This window comes from Rattus rattus, chromosome 15 (genome assembly GCF_011064425.1).
Source record: "Rattus rattus isolate New Zealand chromosome 15, Rrattus_CSIRO_v1, whole genome shotgun sequence".
In the NCBI taxonomy this organism is placed as follows: Eukaryota; Metazoa; Chordata; class Mammalia; order Rodentia; family Muridae; genus Rattus; species Rattus rattus.
Window position 1 is genome coordinate 56,847,401 of NC_046168.1, and position 22,886 is coordinate 56,870,286.

Sequence of the window (22,886 nt, forward strand, 5' to 3'; positions counted from 1 at the left end):
CCAGTTCCTGCAGAATGGAGCCACCCATGAGCGAGACTAAACCCTCCTGTCAGAACTTGCTATCTGTCTGTCACAGAGAAGAGATAAGTAAGTAATACAGCGATCATTACCTAATTTTACAGGACTCGCAGGAGAAGAGTCTGGACACAGCAGTTCTTAACAGTGAGAGCAGAGTAGAGTGCTCCCTAGCCCCTGCTGTACTTGAGTTCACTGACGTAGCAGTGTTCTCTGTGTATCCACAATACCTCCACAGGCCGAGCCACCAAGTGGCAGGAAGGAGCCGCTGTACGGATGGTTTTATTGTCCCTCATTCACTCTGTGCCACACTGAGCCATTATTCTGCCCAGCTTTGGAAATAATGAAAGAGAAGCTCAGAGGGATTTAAGTACATTTCCCAAGTACCCTGAGCAAACTCAGACTGACCTCTACGTTACATTGCTTCTCCTGGTAACAGCCATGGCTGGTGAATCTAGACTACAGCAAAAGCTCTTTAACTTCTTAAAAACCCCCTGAGACAGAGATTATAGTCTACCTGACTCTGGCGGCAGGGCCTAGAGTTGCTGTGCTACTTATCGGTCTCCCAGAAAGGGGACAGTCATGGTTCCATTCTGAAGTGTCGAGTGGGGCCAGCCCTAACCCCAAATGAGCCTCTGGCCTAAGTGGCAAAAGCAAGATCGGCAAACACCACATGACGAGTCCTCGCCGTGGTTTCCACTCTGCTCCTGCTTGGCCCTTATGTAAAGTACCGTGTGATAGTGTATCCATACTGCAGATACCACCACTGAGGGCTCCTGAGAGTACACAAACTGCTAAAGATCTCACCCTAAAATGACAAGGCTGTGGTATGAACCCAGGTCAGCTCAGCTCCAAAACGAATTTTCTTAGCCATTAAGTTAACACTGTCACTAAGAAACTGAGTACAGTAACAGAGCAAAAAACCACACGCGAGTTCCCAGAGTTGCCATTTCCATCCACTGAGCTGAACTGACTCCCACTTGCACTGTGGCTTGAATGATGTAAAATCTTAGCTGCCAGCGCAGTAGCAGGACTTCTAGGAACTGATTCAGGCATGAGCGTTCCTCCATCGTGAGGGGGATTAGGCCTTGATAAGGTAGGCTCCGTGCAGCAGTCACACTTCAGCCATCCATCCCTCCTCCCATGCAAGAACCCAGCACTCATGACGTCGCCTTGGGAGTAGAGATGGGCCTCACCTCAGCAATGCTGAGCTCCCTGGGCTCGATCATCTGCATCCTAGTCTCTAGCACAGCAAGAAATAAGTCTGTGTTCTCTACCAACTGTCTGGAGCTCGCAGTTCTTTTTTACAGCAGCACAAATGGATGAGGACGACACATTTTTTCAGAAGTGAGAAAGGCAGGCATCCTGGTCACCCCAATCCTCTGACTGGGAGCAGTTAGCACAGGCCAGGAGAGCAGTGGCACCAAGCCTCAGACACCATCACAATCCTGCCAAGAACGTCACTTCCTGCTCATACTCACGAGTGCAGGACCTACCCTGGCCACTCAAGCACCTATCCCAGGACCCTTCCTTTCAGAGCACAAACTGCTGATTCCTAGTTCCCAGCTACGATGCCAGCATGGGGTGACAGCCTGCTTTAGGGGTGGGAGTTACAGCCCCAGCACACACCCCTCCTCCTTGCTCTAAGAAACAGTTACTGGGGCAGAGTCGTCGACTTCCTCCTCCTGTCAACCACACCGCTTCCCTACGTCATAGGCAGGGCAAGGAGACTGCAAGACACACAACCCAAAAAGCCCCTGACAACAAAAAGTTTGTTTATTTCTGTTACAGTATTTAGTCCTAGAAAACTTTAACTAAATAACAGACTTCGGAATTTTAAAACAGCTTATCATATAGGTTTCACGGGCTGATTCTGATCCCTAACATTGAAACTCAGACTACTCTGATTGTCTCTGAAAGACACGTAAAGCCAATAGATGTAAAGGACCACAGAATTCCTCTAAGACTTATTTGACCTGCCTGAGAAAACACATTCCAAGTCTAAGTGACACTCGTCACAGGAACTATGCGCCGATAAACAGAATGGAGACCACAAGCCTCCGCTTACTAAGAGTCATTCGAGGGAAACCACCACGAACCTTGCGTGTTCTTGAACGACGTGACGGCTTGTCTGTAGGGGTTGGGGATGTCTGGGGCATCCGTCAGGTTCACCAGCACCAACAGCAGCAGGAGACTCTGGTTGGCCAGAGGGGAAGTAAGTTCGGGAGAGGCGGCCGCTTTGCTGCCCGCCCCGCCTAGCGTGAAGACAGTCCAGAGACCAGCTTGGAAAGAGAACATACAGTTAGGACTATGCCGCCAACAACGTAAGTGTCCTATACATTTATGCTTAACACTCTGAAGTATGTTTTTAATGAAAAACAAGTTCATTATTTGAGGATTCTAATGATTGTGTACACACACACACACACACACACACACACACACACACACGCACACGCACACACACCATGACCACCAAAGAATACATAGTGCCTTACGAATGTGATTTCACACTGTTTCCATGTTGAAATGAGGTATATTTTTATAGATGAGGTTACGGTATCAACCACAATTATTTTCACCAGTTTCTTTTGACTTTTAAAATATAGCTCTAGACGCTGTAAAATTCTGTTACTTATATTCCTAGTGGACAAAGCTGCTCTAGGGCAAATGTCCTAAAGAGGAGATGAACATGACTGAAGGAAAAATCCAAATCCCATGCTCCCCCAAACCGAGAGTGAGAGGACGCAAACTCTGCATGGACCCCCTTCCTTCACTGAGCACTGTGCTCCCTCCAGAAACATCAAAGGAGGGAAGCCATGTTTTCAGAATTGTGGAGGGCTCACTATTGGTAGGCAATCTGACTGAACACACACACAGCACAGCACTGCAGCCGCCAGGCGGTCACAGGGAACGAGCACTGTACAGTCGAGATCGCATCACCGCAGATGTAAGATACACAGTAGATTGGAAAGAGAACACTAAACTCCGGTGTAAACAATAAACAGTTATTTGGTAATGTGTTTGCTTGGAAGACATGAGGACTCCTGCTTGGTGTTCAGAACTTATCTTACCCTGGGTAGAGGGGACAGGAGAGGCTCTGGGGCTCACTGTGCAGCAGCTTGGACCACTTCACTTGGTGATTTCCAGGCCAGTGACCGGCCCTACCTCAAAAATGTTAACTTAGGGGGGAAAAAAGGTGGCTCACAGATGAGGAATGATGCCTGAGTTGGAATTCTGACCAACAGAGACACACGTACACACATGCACGTGTATGCACATGAAAACACACACACAGCACAAATCACCAAAGAATAAAATGTCTCGTGTGTTTTCACATTGTTTCTATGCTAAAATGAGATATTTTGGACATATAAGCTTGAAGCATCATTATAATTATTTTCACCAGTTTCTTTTCATGTTTAACTGTAGACATTGTAAAACTCCATGTTAATTATATCCCCAGTGGAAAAGTTTCTGTGGCAACCACCGCATTACCGGGCCCCTCTCTGGCTAATGGGTGCTGCACCAGCTCTGCCGCAGAGAATCAGAAGCCCTGCCCCACCTCGCGCCAGTCAGCATGGCTGCCACTAAGAAAACAAGTAGCAGCGAACGGAGGAAGGAATGGCGAGGCACAGGGCCTCACGGAGCAGTGACGCACTGCTGGTGGGAATGGGAATTAGTCCAGCACTGTGAAAATCGGCAGGGATCTGACCTACTGCATCGCCAAGCTGCATCACCCCCGAGTGTACACCAAAGAACTGAACTCAACAAGCCAGAAACACTCACACATCTGTTTACAGCAACAGTCAGGGTCAAGACACAGAATCAACAGAAAAATCACTAAAGAAAATGTGGTATTACTCCGTCATGCGCAATAAAACAGTATCACCAGCAGGGAAACAGATCCAAGTGCAGATCATCATAGTAAGTTGGACTTAGAAAGGTTTTGTAAGGTACATTAAAATCACATATGTGTACGGAATGTGGAAGTCGAAGTGAGATTGTTTCGGGGGATGGGTAAGAATGACGAAAGGGGGATGACAGGGAGTAAGGACAGATGTTAAAGTTCATGAAATATCTGTATATGGAAATGTCTATGAACTGCATCACTGTGCACAATAACATACACCAGCAAATATTCACTTACATCAAAGCCCTCCTAGACACAAGTGATAAACAATGAAAAGTAGATGTAAGTCCAGTTATTTTTTAATAAGCTTTTAAAGATTTATTTATTTATTATGTATAAGTATACTGTAGCTGTCTTCAGACACACCAGAAGAGGGTATAAGATCCCATTACAGATGGTTGTGAGCCACCATGTGGTTGCTGGGAATTGAACTCAGGACCTTTGGAAGAACAGTCAGTGCTCTTAACTGCTGAGCCATCTCTTGAGCCCCCATAATTCCAGTTATATCAGTAACAAACACAATGTTTAGGAACACTTAGCCAGTGTGATGGCTCAGCAGGTAGAGGAGAGAAAGAAAGAACAGAGGAGGAGAAGAACAGGACGTCTCCAGTGGTCGTGATGGACCAGTGGCACGTGCCTGAGTAAAATGGCTCCTGAGGACACTAGTCTGTGGGAGCAGAAATAACCCGGGAAGATGCAAACAGCAACTATTTGGGGAACACAGTTGGGGAAGTAGCCAGTCTAGGGTTAAGAGGAACTGTGCAGCCTACTAAAGAAATCATGGTTTAAGACTCATTCATTTGAAGCTGGAGGGGGGACAAGCATGATTCATATAATTTTACAATTGGACCCAATTGTGGGCTTGAACCCACAACCCTGGGATTAAGAGTGTACTGAATAAGCAAGCCAAGCTCTAGGATGGCTGTCATCAAACTCTCCAATCCTTTGCAGTTATACAGTTGTTTTGGCCACTGTTGTTTAACATATGGTGAGTGTGAGCTGTAACTTGTTACTGCCTCTTTAAAACTTTTTAAATGAGTTTAATTACTAGGGCCCACACAGTAGACAGAATTGACTTCCACAAGTTTCCTCTGAACTCCACATTCAGATGCATACATACAAATAAATAAATGTAAAAAATGCCCAACAATGAGCCTAAAACATGTAAGATGTTAGGGCCGACATATATTGAACTTGACTGAATGCTACAGAAAATCTGAATTACAGTAGAAACATTAATAAATAAAAAAGATACAATATTGCAGAAGTGTAAAGTCTGTCACTAAGAGAATCTAAACTTCAGCACATCGCCTATAAAAAATACTAACACGATATTAACACATAGAAGTGAGGGAAAGGAAACACTCACTCATCTCAGGACGATCTCCCACTCACAAAGCTGCATTTCTGGGAAGCCTCAATCATTTAAAAAGGATAGATTTCGCTGTAGACAAAAATGTCTGACTACTGTAGAAGCTCTCTAAAATGTAAACATACATGAAAGTGACCTAAATAAAGTTCTCCGATGATAGGAAAACAATGCCTTCCAGACACCAAGTGCTACCAAATAAACTCTCCACTGCCTGAAACACAATGACCAGAGGACTGTGGGATCTCCCAACTTCACAGGCAATTGCCAAGGCTATTTCTGCTCCCCACAACCTGATGGTAAAGCCCATTGCTGAAGACTAACTGACTTACGCCATCAAGTACAGGGATCTCAGCTGGTACCTAGCTGTAGCAGCTTCACGCCTACTGACGAGTGTTAACAGTGCTGAAGATTCTCTAGATGCTTCAGGAGAAAAGTAGTCATGAAGACCGCCCTACTACAACCCTGTGACCTACAAACAGTGGCCTTCCTCCAGGCTGGACTGATGCAGCCAGTGTGGCAGTATCCAGCCTCTCTCTGACTGGATCCAAGGGCCTCTGCATAAGATGGAAACCATGCTTGGCACTGCTGAAGTGAAAAGAACCAGAGCGGGGTAAGGCCTGGGCCTGGGGGAACCTAACTATTATGATAGTCTATTACGATAAAGGAACGTAACAACGCAACTCCTCCTAACGATACACTGTAGATCAGAGCCTCGCTCAACACACACTAGACGGGCTTCTCGTGAGACTCACAACAGGACAACGTGCAGAGTGTGACAGACTTTAGAACACTCAGTCTTAAATGAGACATCTTCGAAGATCTTCCCCTCAAGGTTCAAGGAGCCATGCAGAAGAAAAGGTGGAAGATGCAAAGATCCAGAGGTGGAGATAAGTCCAAGGAAAGTGTCTTCCACACAGTAGGACTGATGCACATATGAACTCACAGCCTGTGCAGCACACAGATCTGCACAGAGTCAAGCCACACAGGGTCCCAGCACTGAGAGGGAAAGTCAACTATCGGCTATGAACTCTAACCAAGAGGCTATCTGCAATTGATACCTACGGGCAAAGGGAAGATCAGCTTTCTCCAGTGGAGTGTCACTTGCGTATGGACCACACTCCAGGGTAAACCCCACATCCAGGAGCAGTTGTCCAACACAAAACTAACTCAGTGGCTTATTTGAGGACTTTTTGTTTTGTTTTGCTATTTTTTTCCTTATTGGTTTTGTTGTTCCTTTATTTTGATTGTTATTTGTGGGGGATGTTTTGGGTTTATTTGTTTGTTTGCTTTTGTGAAGGAATAGAGAGCTAACATGAAGTTGGGTGGGTACAGAGACAGGGAAGATTTGGAAAGAATTAGGGAGAGAGAAAATGTGTCTAAAATTTTTACATTAGAAAAAAATGAAAACAATAGAATTTAGACCCTTTGGTATACCATGTGGAACATAGAAACCCTCATTCAAATATTACTGAGTAAAAGGGAAAATCTCAAAAACAAGACTTGTAAACAATAACATGTCGCACTTGTTACAGAACACTTGTAGTGTGCTAACTGGTGATGCCAGGTCATGGAGAAGAGGGCAAATGAAGGCAGTTTCCACGCACTGGCTGGCTAGAGCATCACTCATAGCACAGACGCATTCTAACAGAACTGCAGCAATTACAAACCAGCAAGGACGGCAGGAAGAGGATGGAAACTCTTGCTCACCCACCCAGAAAATGTGATGCAATGTACAGTGGAACTGTGAACACAGCCCTATAATTTTTATTTAAACAACTTTTAAAAAGGAGGAAGAGAGGCAGGGAAAGGAGGAGAGGAAGACTTGGCAGATACTGGGAAGAGAGGGATAGTCAGGGAGGGTGTGGCGGCTAGGTGTATGCCAACTTGACATACAAGCTAAAGTTACCTGAAAGTGGGAGCCTCAACTGAGCAAATTCCTCCATGAGATGAGGATGTGGGCAAGCCTGTGAGGCATTTTCTTAATTAATGTTTGATGGGGAAGGCCCAGCCCACTGTGGGTAGTGCCATCCCCGGGCTGGTGGTCCTGGGTTCTCTAAGAAAGCAGGCTGAGCAAGCAAGTAAGCAGCGCTCCTCCATGGCCTCTGCATCAGCTCCTGTGTCCAGGTTCCTGCCCTGTGTGAGCTCCTGCCCTGACTTCCTTCAGGGATGAACAGTGCTGTGAATAATAAACCCTTTCCTCCCCAAGGGCTTCACCACAGCAACAGAAAACCTGACTAACACAGGAAAAGGCAAGGAATCTGGCAATCATTTTGGAGGTAAAAATCAGCAAGAGAAGATAGCTCAGAGGTTAAGAACTCTTTCTCTTCTTTCTGAGGATCCAGGTTCAGTTCTCCTCATCTATTTGAAGACTCCCAACTGTCCATAATTCACGTTCCAAAGGATCTGACATCATCTTTTGGCCACACACACACACACACACGGTGTGGATATTTATATGCAGGCAAAAAATTAATCCATATGACATAAAACAGTCTTTTTAAAATCATTAACATGTTATTGACTATATCTTTTTGACAGGGTAACTATATATTTTTATCTATGTACACATCTGCCATTTTAGTTATTACAATGGGCAGACATTACCTTTTAAGAAACATCATCATTAACAAATGCTTCTGTACAGAAATGAAAAATACTATACAGCAAAATAAGCAATTGTACTTCTCTCAACTCACTATGGCAAGCCATTTTAATCCTTTACACTATAAACAGCTCAATGGAGAAATCTGTTACATTGTAACATTTTACATTTTATGGAATATACAATATAAACTATTTCACAGAGTGCAGGTCAAGAACTAGATGGAATGTTTGTTCTCTCAGAGGACCCAGAGGTTTGACTCCCAACACCCACTCGGCAGCTCATAACTGTAACTCCAATTCCATGGGATCAGATACTGTCTTCTGACCTCCACAGGCAACCAACATGTATGTGGTGTACATACATACATGCAGGCAAAATACTCACATACATAAATCTAAATTTTTATATTGATATAAACATTATGATACATATGTAATTTCTCACCAAATTGTAAACACAAACATCACAAATCTTTAATCTTTAAAAGATTTAAAGTATGTTCACAACTGTGTACAAGCGTATGACTGTGTGCATGTGTGTGCAGGTGCCCCTGGGGTCAGGTGTTGGGTCATATAGAGCAAGTGTTACAGGTGTTTGTGAGTCAGCTGACATGGGTGCTTGGGACCAAACTGGGCTTAACTAGTTAGTCATCTCTGCAGTCTCTCTAACTAGTTCTCTCACTCACTTCAATGGTTTTAGCTATTGACTTTTGAGTATTATTATGAAGGGAGTACACACCCTCCCCCAAGTTCAGAAGTCCCCAAAGGGTGTGAAGGGAGTCTTTGTTTTCATCTCTGGTGTCGGTACAGTGAAAGCTGAGGCTCAGCTAACAGCGCTACCTGTGTTTACTGCAGGGAGCATTTGTAGAGGATCATCTCTCATTAGGACAATTTGGGTACCAACTAAGCGACAACTACAGATCGTAAGTTTAATGCATTCGAAGCTTCCCTGGTGTAATTCATGGCACAGATGAGAAAACTAAACCTGTGTAGGAAGTACAGGGCTGTGCGGCAGCTCCGAGGGCTGCTGCCTGTGCTTACTGCCAAGAAGCCTGACAGTCAGGTACATGTGATTTACAAGGCTTTAATAGTTCCTGCCTCTCCCCAAAAGTAGCAGCCTGAACAGGAAGCCATTGGAGAGAACCTTTAAGAGTGTGATAGGGTGCTGACGCTAGCTCCCCACAGTTGATGGCTTCGGCAGGAGTGCACGAGGAGAGCCACACACTTCTGCTGAGGGGACGGGCCATTGAGAGTCTGGCCATGCTCAGGGAGTAGACAGATAACAAAAATTGGATCTGTTTTTTTATTTTTAATGTTTGTTACATTTTGAGGGGAAAGAAGGCGGTCACAACGGTAGGGATGGATATGGAAGGACTGGGAAATGAGTGTGAGCAGGATGCATGCTGGGAAATTCCCAAAGATTCAATAAAAACAGTCTGCTGGAAAAAAAAAAAAAGAAAAAATTGAAACTTATCCTGCTGTTTCACACGAGCTTTTGATCAAGTTGAAGTAGTTGGTGTATTAAAAAAAAAAAAACTTTAATAGTAAAAAAAATTTTTTTAAAAAGTCAGAAGCAAATTTCCCCTTTGGAACTGGTTGCTTATCGATGACATATCTGTGGAGTTTAGGTCGCTCTCGTCCACCCAGAGTCTGCCCAAGACCGTTCACAAGTGTGCTCATCACGTACCAGGACCGCAGGCAGAGAAAACAATTAGAAAATTCAACCCACAGCAGAGAACCCCCAAAGCCTCTTGAAGATACAGCCTAAGCTGGGGTTGGATTTCCCTCACTGCTGCTCCTCTTCCTTACCAGGAGACACAGGAGCAGACTTCCCTGGGTGAACTGGACAGAGAAAACAGATTCTTTTTCAGGATGGCCTCTTCAGTCCCCTCTCACCCTTTCAAACTGTTTCCAGGAATCTGGGAGCTTCTAATAGAGGGATACACACACACACACACACACACACACACACACACACACACACACACACACCCCACATATACACACTACATACACAAGCACACTCCCAAACATATATACACTACATTCTCAAACACACTCACATGCACACACACATTCACATATGCACTCACACACGCATTCACCTCGTATGAACACACATGTACACATGCCCTCTCACATACACGCACGCGCGCACGCACACATGCACACACACACACACACACACACACACACACACACACACTCTCACATTCACACACTCTCCTGTCTCTCTCTGGTGACTTGCGCCCACAGCTGCCTTTCCTCAGAGGGGAGGAGGGAGCTTACCACTGCCTACATTGTATTTGAACTGGCCCATGATATTGGACCGTACTTCTTCCAAAAGCTCACTTCTTGTAGACCCAAGCCTCTGATCTATGACCAAGAACCTTAATGGAATTGCATTTTCCTGTTGGCAAAAAGAAAAAGAGAAAATTCTCTTTACCAGAAAAATAAAGGAAAGCTACAGAGTGTTTCCTTCTGTTCCTAGGGCCAAATTAAGGAAGGTTCCCAGTGTTTTTTTAAATTATAGTCCTTGGGTCTTCCAAATAAGCTCTGAAAGTAAAATTAAGCTAGCAAAAAGTAAAAAATTCAAGTTAACTAAAATAAATAAATAAATCTCTGGCTGGAGAGAGCTCAGCGGTAAGAGCTCTTAGTGCTGTTCTAGGAAGTCGGAGATCACTTCCGAACCCCGCAGCTCACAGTTCCAGACTTGACACTCTTCTGGCCGCTGTGGGTGCCCACAGACACATGAACAAAGAAAAAAAGTCTTAAAAACAGAAAAAAGGCCTCTACCCTTGAGTTCCAAGTTAAATATATTTATTCTCAAGGGCCCAGGTCTGACAGATGGGAACACTAAGAACCCCACATACATCAAGGAAGAAAAAGGCTGGCTTATCAGCTTCTGGGTGAGAGGCAGATGAGAAGCCACTGCTGTGGATGACGGCAGCGTCACAGAGAGAAGGTGACGACGTGCTGGAATGTCACAGACAGGGTAAGGTAAAACCTGAGTGCAAAACCACTAAGAGTCCTACCCACAGGACAAGCCTATGGCTCTCACGGAGCTCAAAGCCAGTTTCAGGCATAGCTGAACCTGGATCTTTTGGAGGTGAGGAGAGATGGGTGAGCAGAGGGGAGGTGCTCCCTGAATCAGTGAGCTGCAGCTCGGTACCACCTTGACAGGACACCTATACCTTACAACTGAGTTAGGGGTCGGGGTGGGTGGGAGACAGCCTCAGGGTGGAATGAGGCCTGGGAAGCAATGCGGAAGCAGACCCTGACATGCAAGAGGTGCACATGGCAGGCCAGTCACAACAAAGTGTGCAGGGAAGGCAGTCCTGCACTCAGGGCCTAGGTGGATCAAGCTCACCATCTGCCGGGGTCTGACTGCAGCAGGGTCTGAGACTCGGAAGCTCCCGCAGACTACTGACTTCCAGAGGCTCACACCTCCAGAAAGGTTATCAGTGCATACGAGGCTGAGAAAGTCTGAACAGCACGGAAATCTGCCTGCATGGGTTTCCGTGCTGTCACTGCCTCCCTCACTCCTAGCAGACTTGGGAAACGTCCCCAACCACAACATTACCCACAAAGGTTCTGTGGTGGTCTGGATGAGATGTCCCTCAGAGTTTGGGCATTTGAACTCTTAGGCAGGCCCCAGACAAACTAGGATTAGGAGGTGATGTGGCCTTATCAGAGGAAGAATGTCACTCACTGGGGGCAGACTTTGACAGTCAATCCAGTTTGCTCTCTCTGCTTCCTGTTTGGGGGTCGAGATGTGAAGCCTCAGCTCTCGGTTTCCAGCTTTTGTCACTATGCCTGCCTGCTGCCACACTTCCCACTGTCGTGATGAATTCTTATCTATAAGGTGTCTTGGTCACGGTGCTTTAATATGACAACAGAAAAGTAGCTAAGGAAAACTAAGGGAGGGGCTGGCAGAGGCCTCCTGCTGACAGGCCTCACCATGTCTGCTGAGGAATGTGGAAGGCTTTGGGACTCTGAGCTAGTAAAAGCAGTTGAACACTAAGAGGAACTTGATGGGCCACCCTAGTGGGCTCTTGAGAGAGTGGGCTGAAAGCAATATGACTGTGGAGGCCCAGCTCACCAGTTTTCAGGGGAGAACTATATTAGCAAGTGGGCTAATGATCATTCTTGTGATATTTTGACAAAGACTGTGGCTGCTTTCTGACCTTGTCCCAAGAACTTGTCTAATGCTAAATTGTAAATAACACCTAACTCCTTTAGCAGAGGAGATTTTAAAACAGCCCAAACTAACATGATTATAGTAATCACTCTCATGCAGGTCTACAATGAAAAGGGGAGAGCTGGGCAGAAAGGACAACAAACATAACTTCAGGGGGAAAAACAGTACCAGGAACCTCAATGCAGCAGCCAAGGCTGGCACTGAAAGAAACATGGAGGTAAGACCAGCATGGAAATGTAAAGACCATGTTTGTAGCCCACATTCAGACATAAACCAATACACATCAAAACACAAGGAATAAGCAAAAAGTTGGATGGTTTTAAACTGTGATAATACACTGTAATAAATAAAAAAAAGTGAACTATGATCCACATAAAATATTGATAATAAAAATAAATAATATAAAACAAATAAAAACACAAATACAAAATCCATTCCATGGGATTCTGTGACTGGAGCTCAAACACAGACAAAGCAAATCTGCAAAAGCCATTACTGGTGGGGAGAAGAGGATGGACAAAGAGGAAGCCTTAGCAGACGTCATGATGAAGCCCATACTTGGTGTGCACACTGAAAACAGTCTATAGTTTTATCAGTAGGGATTGTGGTTTCTTTGCTGGTGGAAAGAAAAATCCCTAGAAAGTGGGTAAGAAAAGATTCTGGTTACACTAGAACCATTTAACTTAACTCTGCATGTTGATTTCATGATAATTGAGCTAAATGCTAATAATCTGTACTCTTGTTCATGTTACACTTGCAAATGTCTTTTCCCAGTCAGGTGTGGTGGCCCATGTATTTAACCCCAGCACTTAGGAGGCAGAAGCAGATCATGTCTGAGTTCACAGCCAGCCTAACACGCAGTACAGAGTGAGTTCCACGACAGCCAGGACTACACAGGAAACCTTGTCTTGAAACGGCTCCTTAAGCACCCGCACTTAAAAGTATGCATTCAATGCACAGTGCAGAGCACCACCCCTGCCCGGCTATGTCTAGACTCCTGGTTCTCCTACACACCTCTTCTGTCCCCAGCTGTCGTACTACAGACCTGTGGCATGCAAAACCGTCCAGACGTGGTCCCCTCAGAGTGGACTTCCCTTCTTCACTGTGGTTTAGTTACTATGCATCAAAATAATCCATCACTGTTTTTATTATAGTGAATAGGAAAATAGCAAGGCTTTCAATTTTCAAGTTTTACAGCTTAATTTTTGTGGTATGTAAAAATATGCATGTGAAATTCTTTATTTTTGCCAAATAAAAATCAAGATTAAAGTCTGAATTATTTATAATTTTGCTACAAACAATTAACATACTAATTTTATATACTAAGAGATGTAAAGAATAATTAACTTTAGTAATACCCATACACAGAAAGAATCAATTTAGAATCTACAAATAAAAGTTTTCCAGTCTCAAATCTTAAACGACCTGCTTATGTTGGCATTCACATATTACTTAGGAAGAGTGCACACTAAGAAAGGCCTCCAGACGTGACAAAGCACTTCTACTGTTAGGTCTCTCTGCATTGCCTCCAGATGTAAAGAAAGGCCAGGACGGGTTCCATGTGAGATCACTAAGGGCAAAGGTAGAAGGACCCCCGGAACCACTGCTCCCTGACGGATGGCGAGGGAGAAAGAAGGCTGGAGCTTTCTCCAAAGCATGCCGGTTATGCCGGTAATGGCAGGAAGACAGCCTCTGAAGCGTGCTGAGCCAGGCCTTAACACAGGCAACTACAGCACCATCTCTACATAAGGCAGGACGAGGACTAGAGCTGTGAGCGAGAGGCTTTGAATGGGAAGACACAGATAGATGTTGTAAAAAGAAGATTTATAAGTACTGAATTCAGAGTTACCAGGACATGAACGATCAGCGAATGAAAACAACGTGTAGTAACTATGTAACATGGAGGAGAGTGAATGCAGGGTTTAAGGTTGTGCCCATCCTGACAGCACTGAATGAACAAGCAGGCTTACCAGCAGACACAAACAGGCCAGAGAGGAGGCTTGTTTCTTTATTGAGGATCACAAGAGCAGAAAGCATCACCAGGCTGACACTGGCACCCGCCCCCAGTCCATCTGTCAGACAGTCATCGCTGCACAGCACCCCATGTTTCCTGAGAGAAGACTGGGAGCCCGCCAGACACGTGAGGACAGGGCCCCCACTCCCTCCTTCCCTTCGGCATAACGAAACCCACTCTGGTTTGGGGAGTTTGTAACACTGCCCAGGCTTAATTAGCTCTCAGAAAGAAAAAAAAAATCTACTAAATCTACTTAAACCACAGAATTTTTCTAAAAATGTTGTGCGCTGAAATCAAAGATTGAAAAAGGTTAACCATCTATGTACAAGCAAACACAAGGGCATAAGAACCAGCAGAGCTGACCCTGGGTACCAGCGTGGGCTTGTTTGCCATCTTTGTTATAGGGTAAAAACAAGAAAACATTACCAAGTCTCTGTTTCCCATCCATTTCCAAGACCCTGAAACAGATTTACCCACCTTTGTTAATAAGAAACACAGTCCTGCATGACAGGGCTTCTCAAGGTACAAATGAAGCTATCAAGTCACCATATTTAGCAAACACTTAAAAGTTTTATTAATATTTTTTTTATCAAAAGACGGTCTTTGTATTACTAGCATAATTTTAAATACTTTAAATTTTTATTAATCTCATCTACTGAAAAATGTCAACATGTAGGTCTTATGATATCAGAATAACAATGCATCATAAAATTACATTTATAAACCATCACTTAAATCAGAGGTGTGCTTTAACAGATTCCACTGACGGGATAGACAATAAAACGTAAAGAGCGCCTCACTCAAGGGGCCAGGGGTGGGGTGGGGTGAGCAGAAAGAAGGAAAGTTAAGGTGAAGACAGCAGCATCCTCGCAGCTAACGACACACACATTATCAGAGAAAGCTCCCTAAGGGCCAGCATTCAGCCAGCTTTCCAGGGAAGCCCTCCAACCCGCAGGGGTTCGATCCCTCTCACACGCTGATTCACATGCTAGTGCATAGTGCAGGCTCTCAACCATGGCCGTTCCTCTGTGCTTCCTGCTCCACAGACCCACACCGGAGCAAAGGGCAACTTCGCACAGCTGCAAGTGCTTCTGCTTGTTTGGCTGTGCCGGCTCTGCCTGCCCTGGCACTGCATTTACTTTTCTGGACTTCACCTAATGGATGGCCCTTACTAGGCACTGGCCCCTTGTGCTTCATTCCTTCAGCAAACACTACGTTACCTCCTGGAGGTCTTGCTCAGATTGTCCCATTGTGTAATAAGTTGCTGTCCCTATATTCAAGATGCCTATAATTTTTATAAAGATTTATTACTCATGTATGTAGGCCTATGCCCTAACACAGGAGATACAGATGCTCGTGAGCCACCATGTGGATGGTGAGACTCTAACCTGGGCCCTTCAGAAAAACTGCAAATGCTCCTAACCACTGATCCATCTCTCAAGCCTAGAGCTCTGAGAGAAAAATACAGAGAGTGGTATCATTATGGTGCGATACAGTACGTTTCTGTAGGGAGCCTTCACCGGAAAGCTGCTTATAATCTAGGTGGGGGATGGGGTCTGCAAGCCGCCCCCATGCATAGACCTGCACTTTCAGCTGTAGCTGTGAATTCCAGAAAGGAAGAAAGTAAGGCCAGGTTACACAGCCTGAACAACCGGAAGGACAGCAAACAGGCCACAATTCAAGTCCTTTCGTCCTTTCCTATACTCCCCACATAGGTCACATAGCCCAGAACAGAGGTATCTAGATGGGCCCTGAGGGTTTAGCCAGTAAGCTTCCCTTCTCCAACATCCTTTCCAGAAAAAGGTATTTACTCTCTGGCCCACCCCGAGAAGGTGGTATGCACCCATTTTCTACAATGAACAGTCAACAAACAGTTTGGAACCAAGGACTGTCTCATTAAGAACCACAGTAGAGAGCACAGAGGAAGCCTTCATCTATAGAGCCCAGCCTAAGTCTCCAGAAGAAGGTCCTCTGCACTCCCGGACAATCAGCCATTAAGCTAAGGACAACTGCAAATGAGCTCAGCCAGAGTTCCCATCCTCCCAGCCCTGGGCTCACCCTCAGCCATGGGCCCCCACTCCATTGCCAACTCCCGTGAACCAGCAGCGCCTGGACGGCCAGGAGTTTGGAAGCCCCTGGTCCCAGCCTCACTGCAGGCCCGTGGTCCCCCAATCCTTCGTTCCCGACTCCTCTGTGCAGTTTTCCAGCAGTGACTGAATACCTGGGAGCTTGGGAGCCCCAGCTTCGGCCTCCCATGTTAGACTGCAGTTTTCCCACCTCCTTGAGCCCAGCTCCCACAATGGCAGCTCAGAGTGAAATCTGCCTGACATGTCCACATTCATCAGGGCAAACACAGGCCCACAGCAGCTCTGCCTTTTTATTAATGTATAAAATAATTAAGTGAGCTAAAAATGACAAATGAATGTGGTGTGGTTTCTGGCTAACCTACAAGGTATAGCGATTCATAACTGGTAAAGCCATGCCTCCTGACACCAGCCATATCTGACCACACGGTGAGTTAGGCTCTCAGAGGTCTGAATATTTCCCTGGCCAAGGGATGGCCAACCTCATCCAGACAAACTGCCATGAGCTACGACTAGAATTTATTACTTACTCTAGCTGAAAGAGCAAGACCATCCACGATGCCCTATCCCCCATTTACTTAGACCAACGGAGGTGTGGGCTGCATCACGCTGGGCTCAGAGTCACAGGCATGCACGCCCCCACGTCTCGCAGACCAGCCCTTCTGAAACGCACATCTTTCATCAGAAAACCTTGTATTTTCAGTCTGTTTCTTTGACTTTCTCAGGAATCCTCTCAGGTAGTGATGTGCATTCTCTCCTACAGGCGGAACTCACATGAGTGTCTGCAAAGCTTCATTCCTCAAACGTCACATTTCAGCAGACCACCGTCCCTCACACCTCCCTGCGCAGTCCCTGACAGACAGACGGACAGCAGCACTCCTGCACATTTGTAATGTCGGCACCTACCTCACTGTCCATTCCTTCACACAACCATCCTCGATTAAAACATTTCAACATATCCTTGAAAAATTCACACCAAAGTGTGGCTCTAGTCCCTGCCTGCTGGCATTTCGTCCACCCATTTCAACAGGCCGCGGGCACAGGCTGCCGCACACGCGCCTTCTAAGTGTTGCACTTCAGTGCTCGTCTTCCTCTCTCTGTTGACCACCCATAGCCAGGTCGTTCCTCTAGTTCCTGACTCAGATAACTTTGGGGTGAACGATTCATCCCTGTTGGTTCCCCTCCCCTTCAGCAGCCTTCTGTGCACGCCCCTCAGTCATCTCAGACGCTCGGGCTTGGCACTAGGGTCCCCCTCATGTGTTCCTTTCCAAGCCCTCACCAGACCCTGACTAAACACAATACTCCACTCACGGCCGGTCCTACAGCAAGCACCACAACCGAAGAACAAGCTGGCGGTCGCTCTGCTTGCTCTGATCTAAGTGTGTGATGGTGGATCCCCGCTCTGGGCCACTGTCTCTCCTGCATCTGTCTTCCAATTTCCAAAGTAATTTCAACCTCCAGGCTCAGAGGCGGTGCTTACCTGCCTTAACTGAAAACTTGAGCTCAAAGAGAACTCCCGTCTCGTAAATCCACATGCGCCCTGCCCTTACCCCTATCATAAAGGAGACAGAACATGTCTCCTTCTCCTTGGGAGCATCGTTTCTTTATCAGTAACTCTAAGGCCTACGGAAGGCAACTGTTTCATAAATACTTCCAGCTAACCTGACTCTCTCCTGTCTTCTCTGCCTTCCCTGTGAGACGGCCAGTTTTCTGTGACACACACCTGAGAGAGAAAGTTTAAATAAGAAAAGACTCCTCAAGCTGCAGAGGGCACAGGAGGAGGGTGCCCGTGGCTGTGCACTTCCTCCTTCCCCTCATTCCATCCAGGTCCCCAGGGGATGGTGCCATCCATGGTCAGGACAGGTCTGCCACTTGGTTAGTCCCTTCTGGAGCTGCCTCAACACCACATCCAGGTGTCTTCCGACCAAGCTGACAACCAAGCTTAGCATGGCGCTCTGACACCATTTCCATCAGTCTACCCTAGTGATCTTCCAGAACACCACTCCAACAAAGGACCCGTGACAAACTAGCCAACCTTCACCTCGCTTCATCCAACAGACAATTTTAAATCCTTACCTTACTCGGTATCTCACATAATCTGTACCAAGTTGTGCAGTAGGGTTTGCATTTCATTACACATTACTATCTGTCAGAAACTTCTGCCTGTTGTGTGTACATTTCAATGTCAGAAACCCCAAGCAGAATTCTAGCGTATCAGATACAGCTGAAGAGATATCACAGAACTGAACTGGAGTATGAATCTGAGGAAGTCGCCCAGCGTACAGAAGAGACGTAAGTATGGATTCCAATAGAGACTAAGAAACATGAAAAGGGCTGGGGAGATGGCTCGACGCTTAAGAGCACTGGCTGCTCTGGGGCTGAGGACTTGGGTTTGGTGTCCATGGCAGCTGACTCTGAAACCTCAGGTCCAGGGAATCCAATACTCTCCCCTGACCACAGCAGGAACCAGGAACACACGTAGGACACACACCCACAGCAAATACTCACACATACAAAATAGAAATCAATAAACCTTAAAAAACACGAGACTAGGATCTGATGCATGGTGTATCTGAGATGGAGCACAGCAAAATACTGAGGAGAAGACATGAGACTAAAACTTCAGGCCACAGAAGTTAGCAGAAAGCAGATTTGGGGACACTTTCCCTTGTAAGGTCACAGAACAAGGAAACTTAAGTACAACACTGGTTTTAAGAAATATTACATCTTAGCCCACAGTGTGTTCCAGGACAGCGAAGGGCTATACCAATGAGGTTTGAAGACAGACAGACAGACAGACAGACAGACAGACAGACACACACACACACACACACACACACACACACACACACACACCCCTCCATTAGATTCCAACCACATGTATCACTTTACTTCAAATGAGAAGTGTGAGTTCTTACTCAGACAGGAATAAGCAAAGCCACACAACCAACCTGGTACATTTGTTGCACCATTAATCTTATACAACGACTTTCATGTAGTTAATGGAGCCAGGCAAGGTGGCGCACACCTTTAATCCCAGCACTCAGGAGGCAGAGGCAGGTGGATCTCTGTGAGTTCCAGACCAGCCAGGGCTACACAGTGGGACACTGCTTCAGAAAACAAAAACAAAAGGAAGTGAAACTAAAAGAGTAATTAAATTTGCACATAATTATCTTTTGGGAAAAGGGAGAGAGACATGTTTGCCAAAGCAGAGCTTCAAAAGCACATGAACATAAAAAGCTCAGATGTGTTCAAGGTTCCATGTGTGATTCTGACTCACTGTTCACTGTGAATGGCTCTCATGGCTTCCTTGAGAGCGTGTGAATTACGATGCTCAGAACTCACTGTGGACAGTGAAGAAGATGAGTAATCCACTGCACTCTCCTCTCCACGTGCAACAGGTTCTAACGAGGACCCACACACCAGCCACCTGAGAGAGGGACTTACACGCCACGCCACACTGTCTCATCGGCCTGTCTTTATTACCTGTCGGGGACTGAGGCAGCTGTAAGAAGGTGCAGAGCAGTGTGCGTGCTCCTTCACAACTTGTGAACACTGGGCTCCTTTCCTCTTTTGGCTTCTCTGTATATGGCTGCCACTCTTGGGGTTCCTTGTGGTCCATGATGGCCAAAGCAAGCACCAGGAATCTCATTTGCACTCAAGTCAGCAAGAGGGAAGAGCGCATGAGCCCTTTAGAAATGCCTCCTGCCCCTCTGCCCGCGCTTCTTCTACGCATATCCCTTTGGCCAAAGTACAGGCTGCACTTGCTTCCGAGAGAGACTGGCTTACGCTTCCTAAGCTCGTGTCTCCAGCTACAACATGGGAGTGTGCAGCTAGCCACTTCACAGCATTCACTGGAACCTTTGTAGTAGGCCCCAGATGACAAGACATCTGGGTGCCTTTCAGAACCTGTCATTTCTCTCCATCGGTGCATCAAGAACAAGCTGTAGCAACAAGCCAAGAACTGGCTGAAATACTAGGAACACAGCTGCCTTTAAACGTCTTTAACTAACCTTGCTGGTATTTGTAGTGGTGACAATGACAAATTTCAGTGAGTCTGATGTAGCTAAAGACGAGTGGTCCCGTCACAAGTAGCGGCCACTGCTCTGCTGCTTCAGGAAAGCCACTCTTTTGCCCCTGTGGTGCCAGGAGAGGGTGATCAGAAATGTCCCCAGGAGTAATGTGGGCACACAGCCTTCTCACACACAAGCTGAAGGGCTTTTCTCCAGGATTTTCAGTTTTACCATTATTTCACCAGTTTCCAAGACACATCTTCCATAGGGATGTCCCCAGGTCCTAGACGCACACCCTCAGTAGGACGTACCCAGGTCCTAGGCATTCTGTGAAGCTTAATCCTGGGTAATGTCATTCTTACTGCCACCAGCTGGCTGAGTGACAGTAGCAAGGTCTCCTCTCTTACTTTCTAAACTGGACTTTGTATCTGAGTGCTGTCTTCTCTCTGGACCTCTCTAGAATGCAGAGCAGACCAGGAAGCACCTGACAGTGTCTCTAACCAGGCCAGAGTTTCTACTGTCATAGGGTTTCCTCTTCTTTGGCTGTTAAACTAAAGGTCACCTTTTATGGTTGCACCAACAACGGCAGCACCAGCAGCCATGACAGCAGCTGGTGCCTCTCCTTTGTGTCAGGCTTCTCACCTTTTCTATCCACATCTTTCAGGACAGTACAGAGAACTAAGGTCCCGGCTTCCGGCTACAAGCAATTGGAAACCCTTTACACTCTTCATGGTGAGTGCAAATGGCTTTAGTCCCCAACTACTTATGACAGGAAAGGGGCCATCAATCTCCCTTGCAAATCTTTGCGAGACTGAACAGAGAGGGTGCTGTTATTACTGACAGTACCAAGTACTCAACAGACCACAAAACAGGAAAATCAAAACATCCCCAAGACATGTCAGAGAGATACCGTCATCACTGTCTCCCTCCTTCAAAGCAGCCAAATGACAAAGCCACCTAGGTGGCCATCAACAAAGGACTGGGTGTCATATATGCACAACTGAATTTTCTTTTCAGCCATAAAAAACAAAACTAGCTAGGCCTGGTTCAGGAGTTCAAGGCCAGACTTGTCTACAGAGACCTTGCCTCAGAAGAAAGGGTGGTAGTGGTGAGAAGTGGGGAGAGGAGAGAGTGGTAATGACGCAGCTAGACATAAGCAGGGCACATAAACTCGTCTCAAATGCTTGCCTCTTCTCTCTTGTGGTGCCAAGATTTCATACGGACCCATAAAACCATACACGTGGCATGAAAGTCAAGACCAAACTGTCTCAGGGATCAAAGGGGATTAGTGGGAGAAGGAAGGGTGATAAAGGAAAGAGGTACGTGGATACACTTAACATTTTACACATGTACAGAATGTCTTCACATAACCCAGTACCATGTGCAATGAAGTACATCCGTGGACACTGTTAAATTTGTAAGACTTTAAAGTCTATGTTGTCAGATCATGAAACATAAACCCTACCTCATTTCAATATAAAAATTAGTATGTTCCTTATTAACAATGTACAGATTTTAACTTGTGCTAATAAAACAAAAAAACACCTCGCATTTTAGCTGAACATTACGGCAAGCCCTGGAATACCCTCGGGGACAAGCTGTAATCCTCTCAAGGAAGGTACAAAACTAAGGTGGACTCTGGGTGTTGATTCCAAATTACAAGTAAAAAACCATTTAATAACATCTACCAAGACATCTAAACTACTAGAATTACAAGCTAACTTTAATAAGTTCCCTACTCATTCCTGAACTATTCCAAACAGTAACCTGAAATTAACTGCACTTTATAAATAAATGAATTTAATTCTGAAAAAAAAGTTATTCTTTGAATAAAGTGTATCAGAGCATTCCAAATAAAAATTAAAGAGTATCATTATCCAGGCCTCTCTTGTAACATGAGAGCTGTTTCAATTCAAAGTCTGTCAGTTGTGTGGTGAGGCATGTTTCTCAGTGACACACGCTTTCTCTCAGAGCCAACCCAGAAGGAGCCAACACTGGGAGAAAAGAAGCATCACATAAAATAGGTTCCAGCTACTGGGCACCACATTTGGCATAGTTCATTTAGTAACTTTCTCACAACAGCAACTGAGGGAATAAAAGTTGGTTTTTGCTATTACCTCTTTTCTTTGTTTTTCAAGACAGGGTTTCTCCGTAGTTCCAGCTGTTCTGGAACTTGCTCTGTAGACCAGATGGCCTTAAACTACAAAGACCTGCCTGCCTCTGCTTCCCAAGTGCTGCAATCAAAGGAGCGTGCCCCATACCCAGCTATGGGAAACAGAAGTGGTAATCTTTGAGTTTTACTTTATTAATTTCTTTGTTACTGCATTTTCCTAAACTTGGCCTTAAAATTTGCTGTGGACACTGGCCACTACAAACAAATGAAAAAAACATTCTTGATGGTTCAGTCAAGTGGGAAGCCACTGTATAAAACCTGTGACTGGACTGGAAGCAGTGTGGTAGAGTACACGTAGGTGGGCTTAGACACCCAACCATAATTACAGTACAGCTCTGTCATAGCAGAGCACACAAACGGCAGAGCCAGTGTCCCCAGTAATGTTTTTCAGACACAGAGCAACTAAACGCCTACTGTCCATTTCTTCTCAGTGTACTTCAGTGGCAACCTCGAGGCTCTGCACAATGACAAATCAGATGCACAGTGGCGGCCGTGTA

At 45.7% G+C, this 22,886-nt stretch overlaps 1 protein-coding gene across 3 annotated transcripts in view; it reads right to left on the reverse strand.

Annotated features, from left to right (window-relative positions):
• The window catches only part of Dym (dymeclin), a 279,741-nt gene that overhangs the window by 165,690 nt on the left and 91,165 nt on the right, over positions 1-22,886 (reverse strand). The window contains exon 9 of one of the 3 annotated variants that reach the window (XM_032886080.1): positions 2,115-2,297. The exons of the other annotated variants lie outside the window; for them this stretch is intronic. Coding sequence (XP_032741971.1) covers positions 2,115-2,297 — 183 coding nt within the window. The remainder of the gene's footprint in view (positions 1-2,114; positions 2,298-22,886) is intronic. 3 annotated transcript variants of the gene reach the window in all.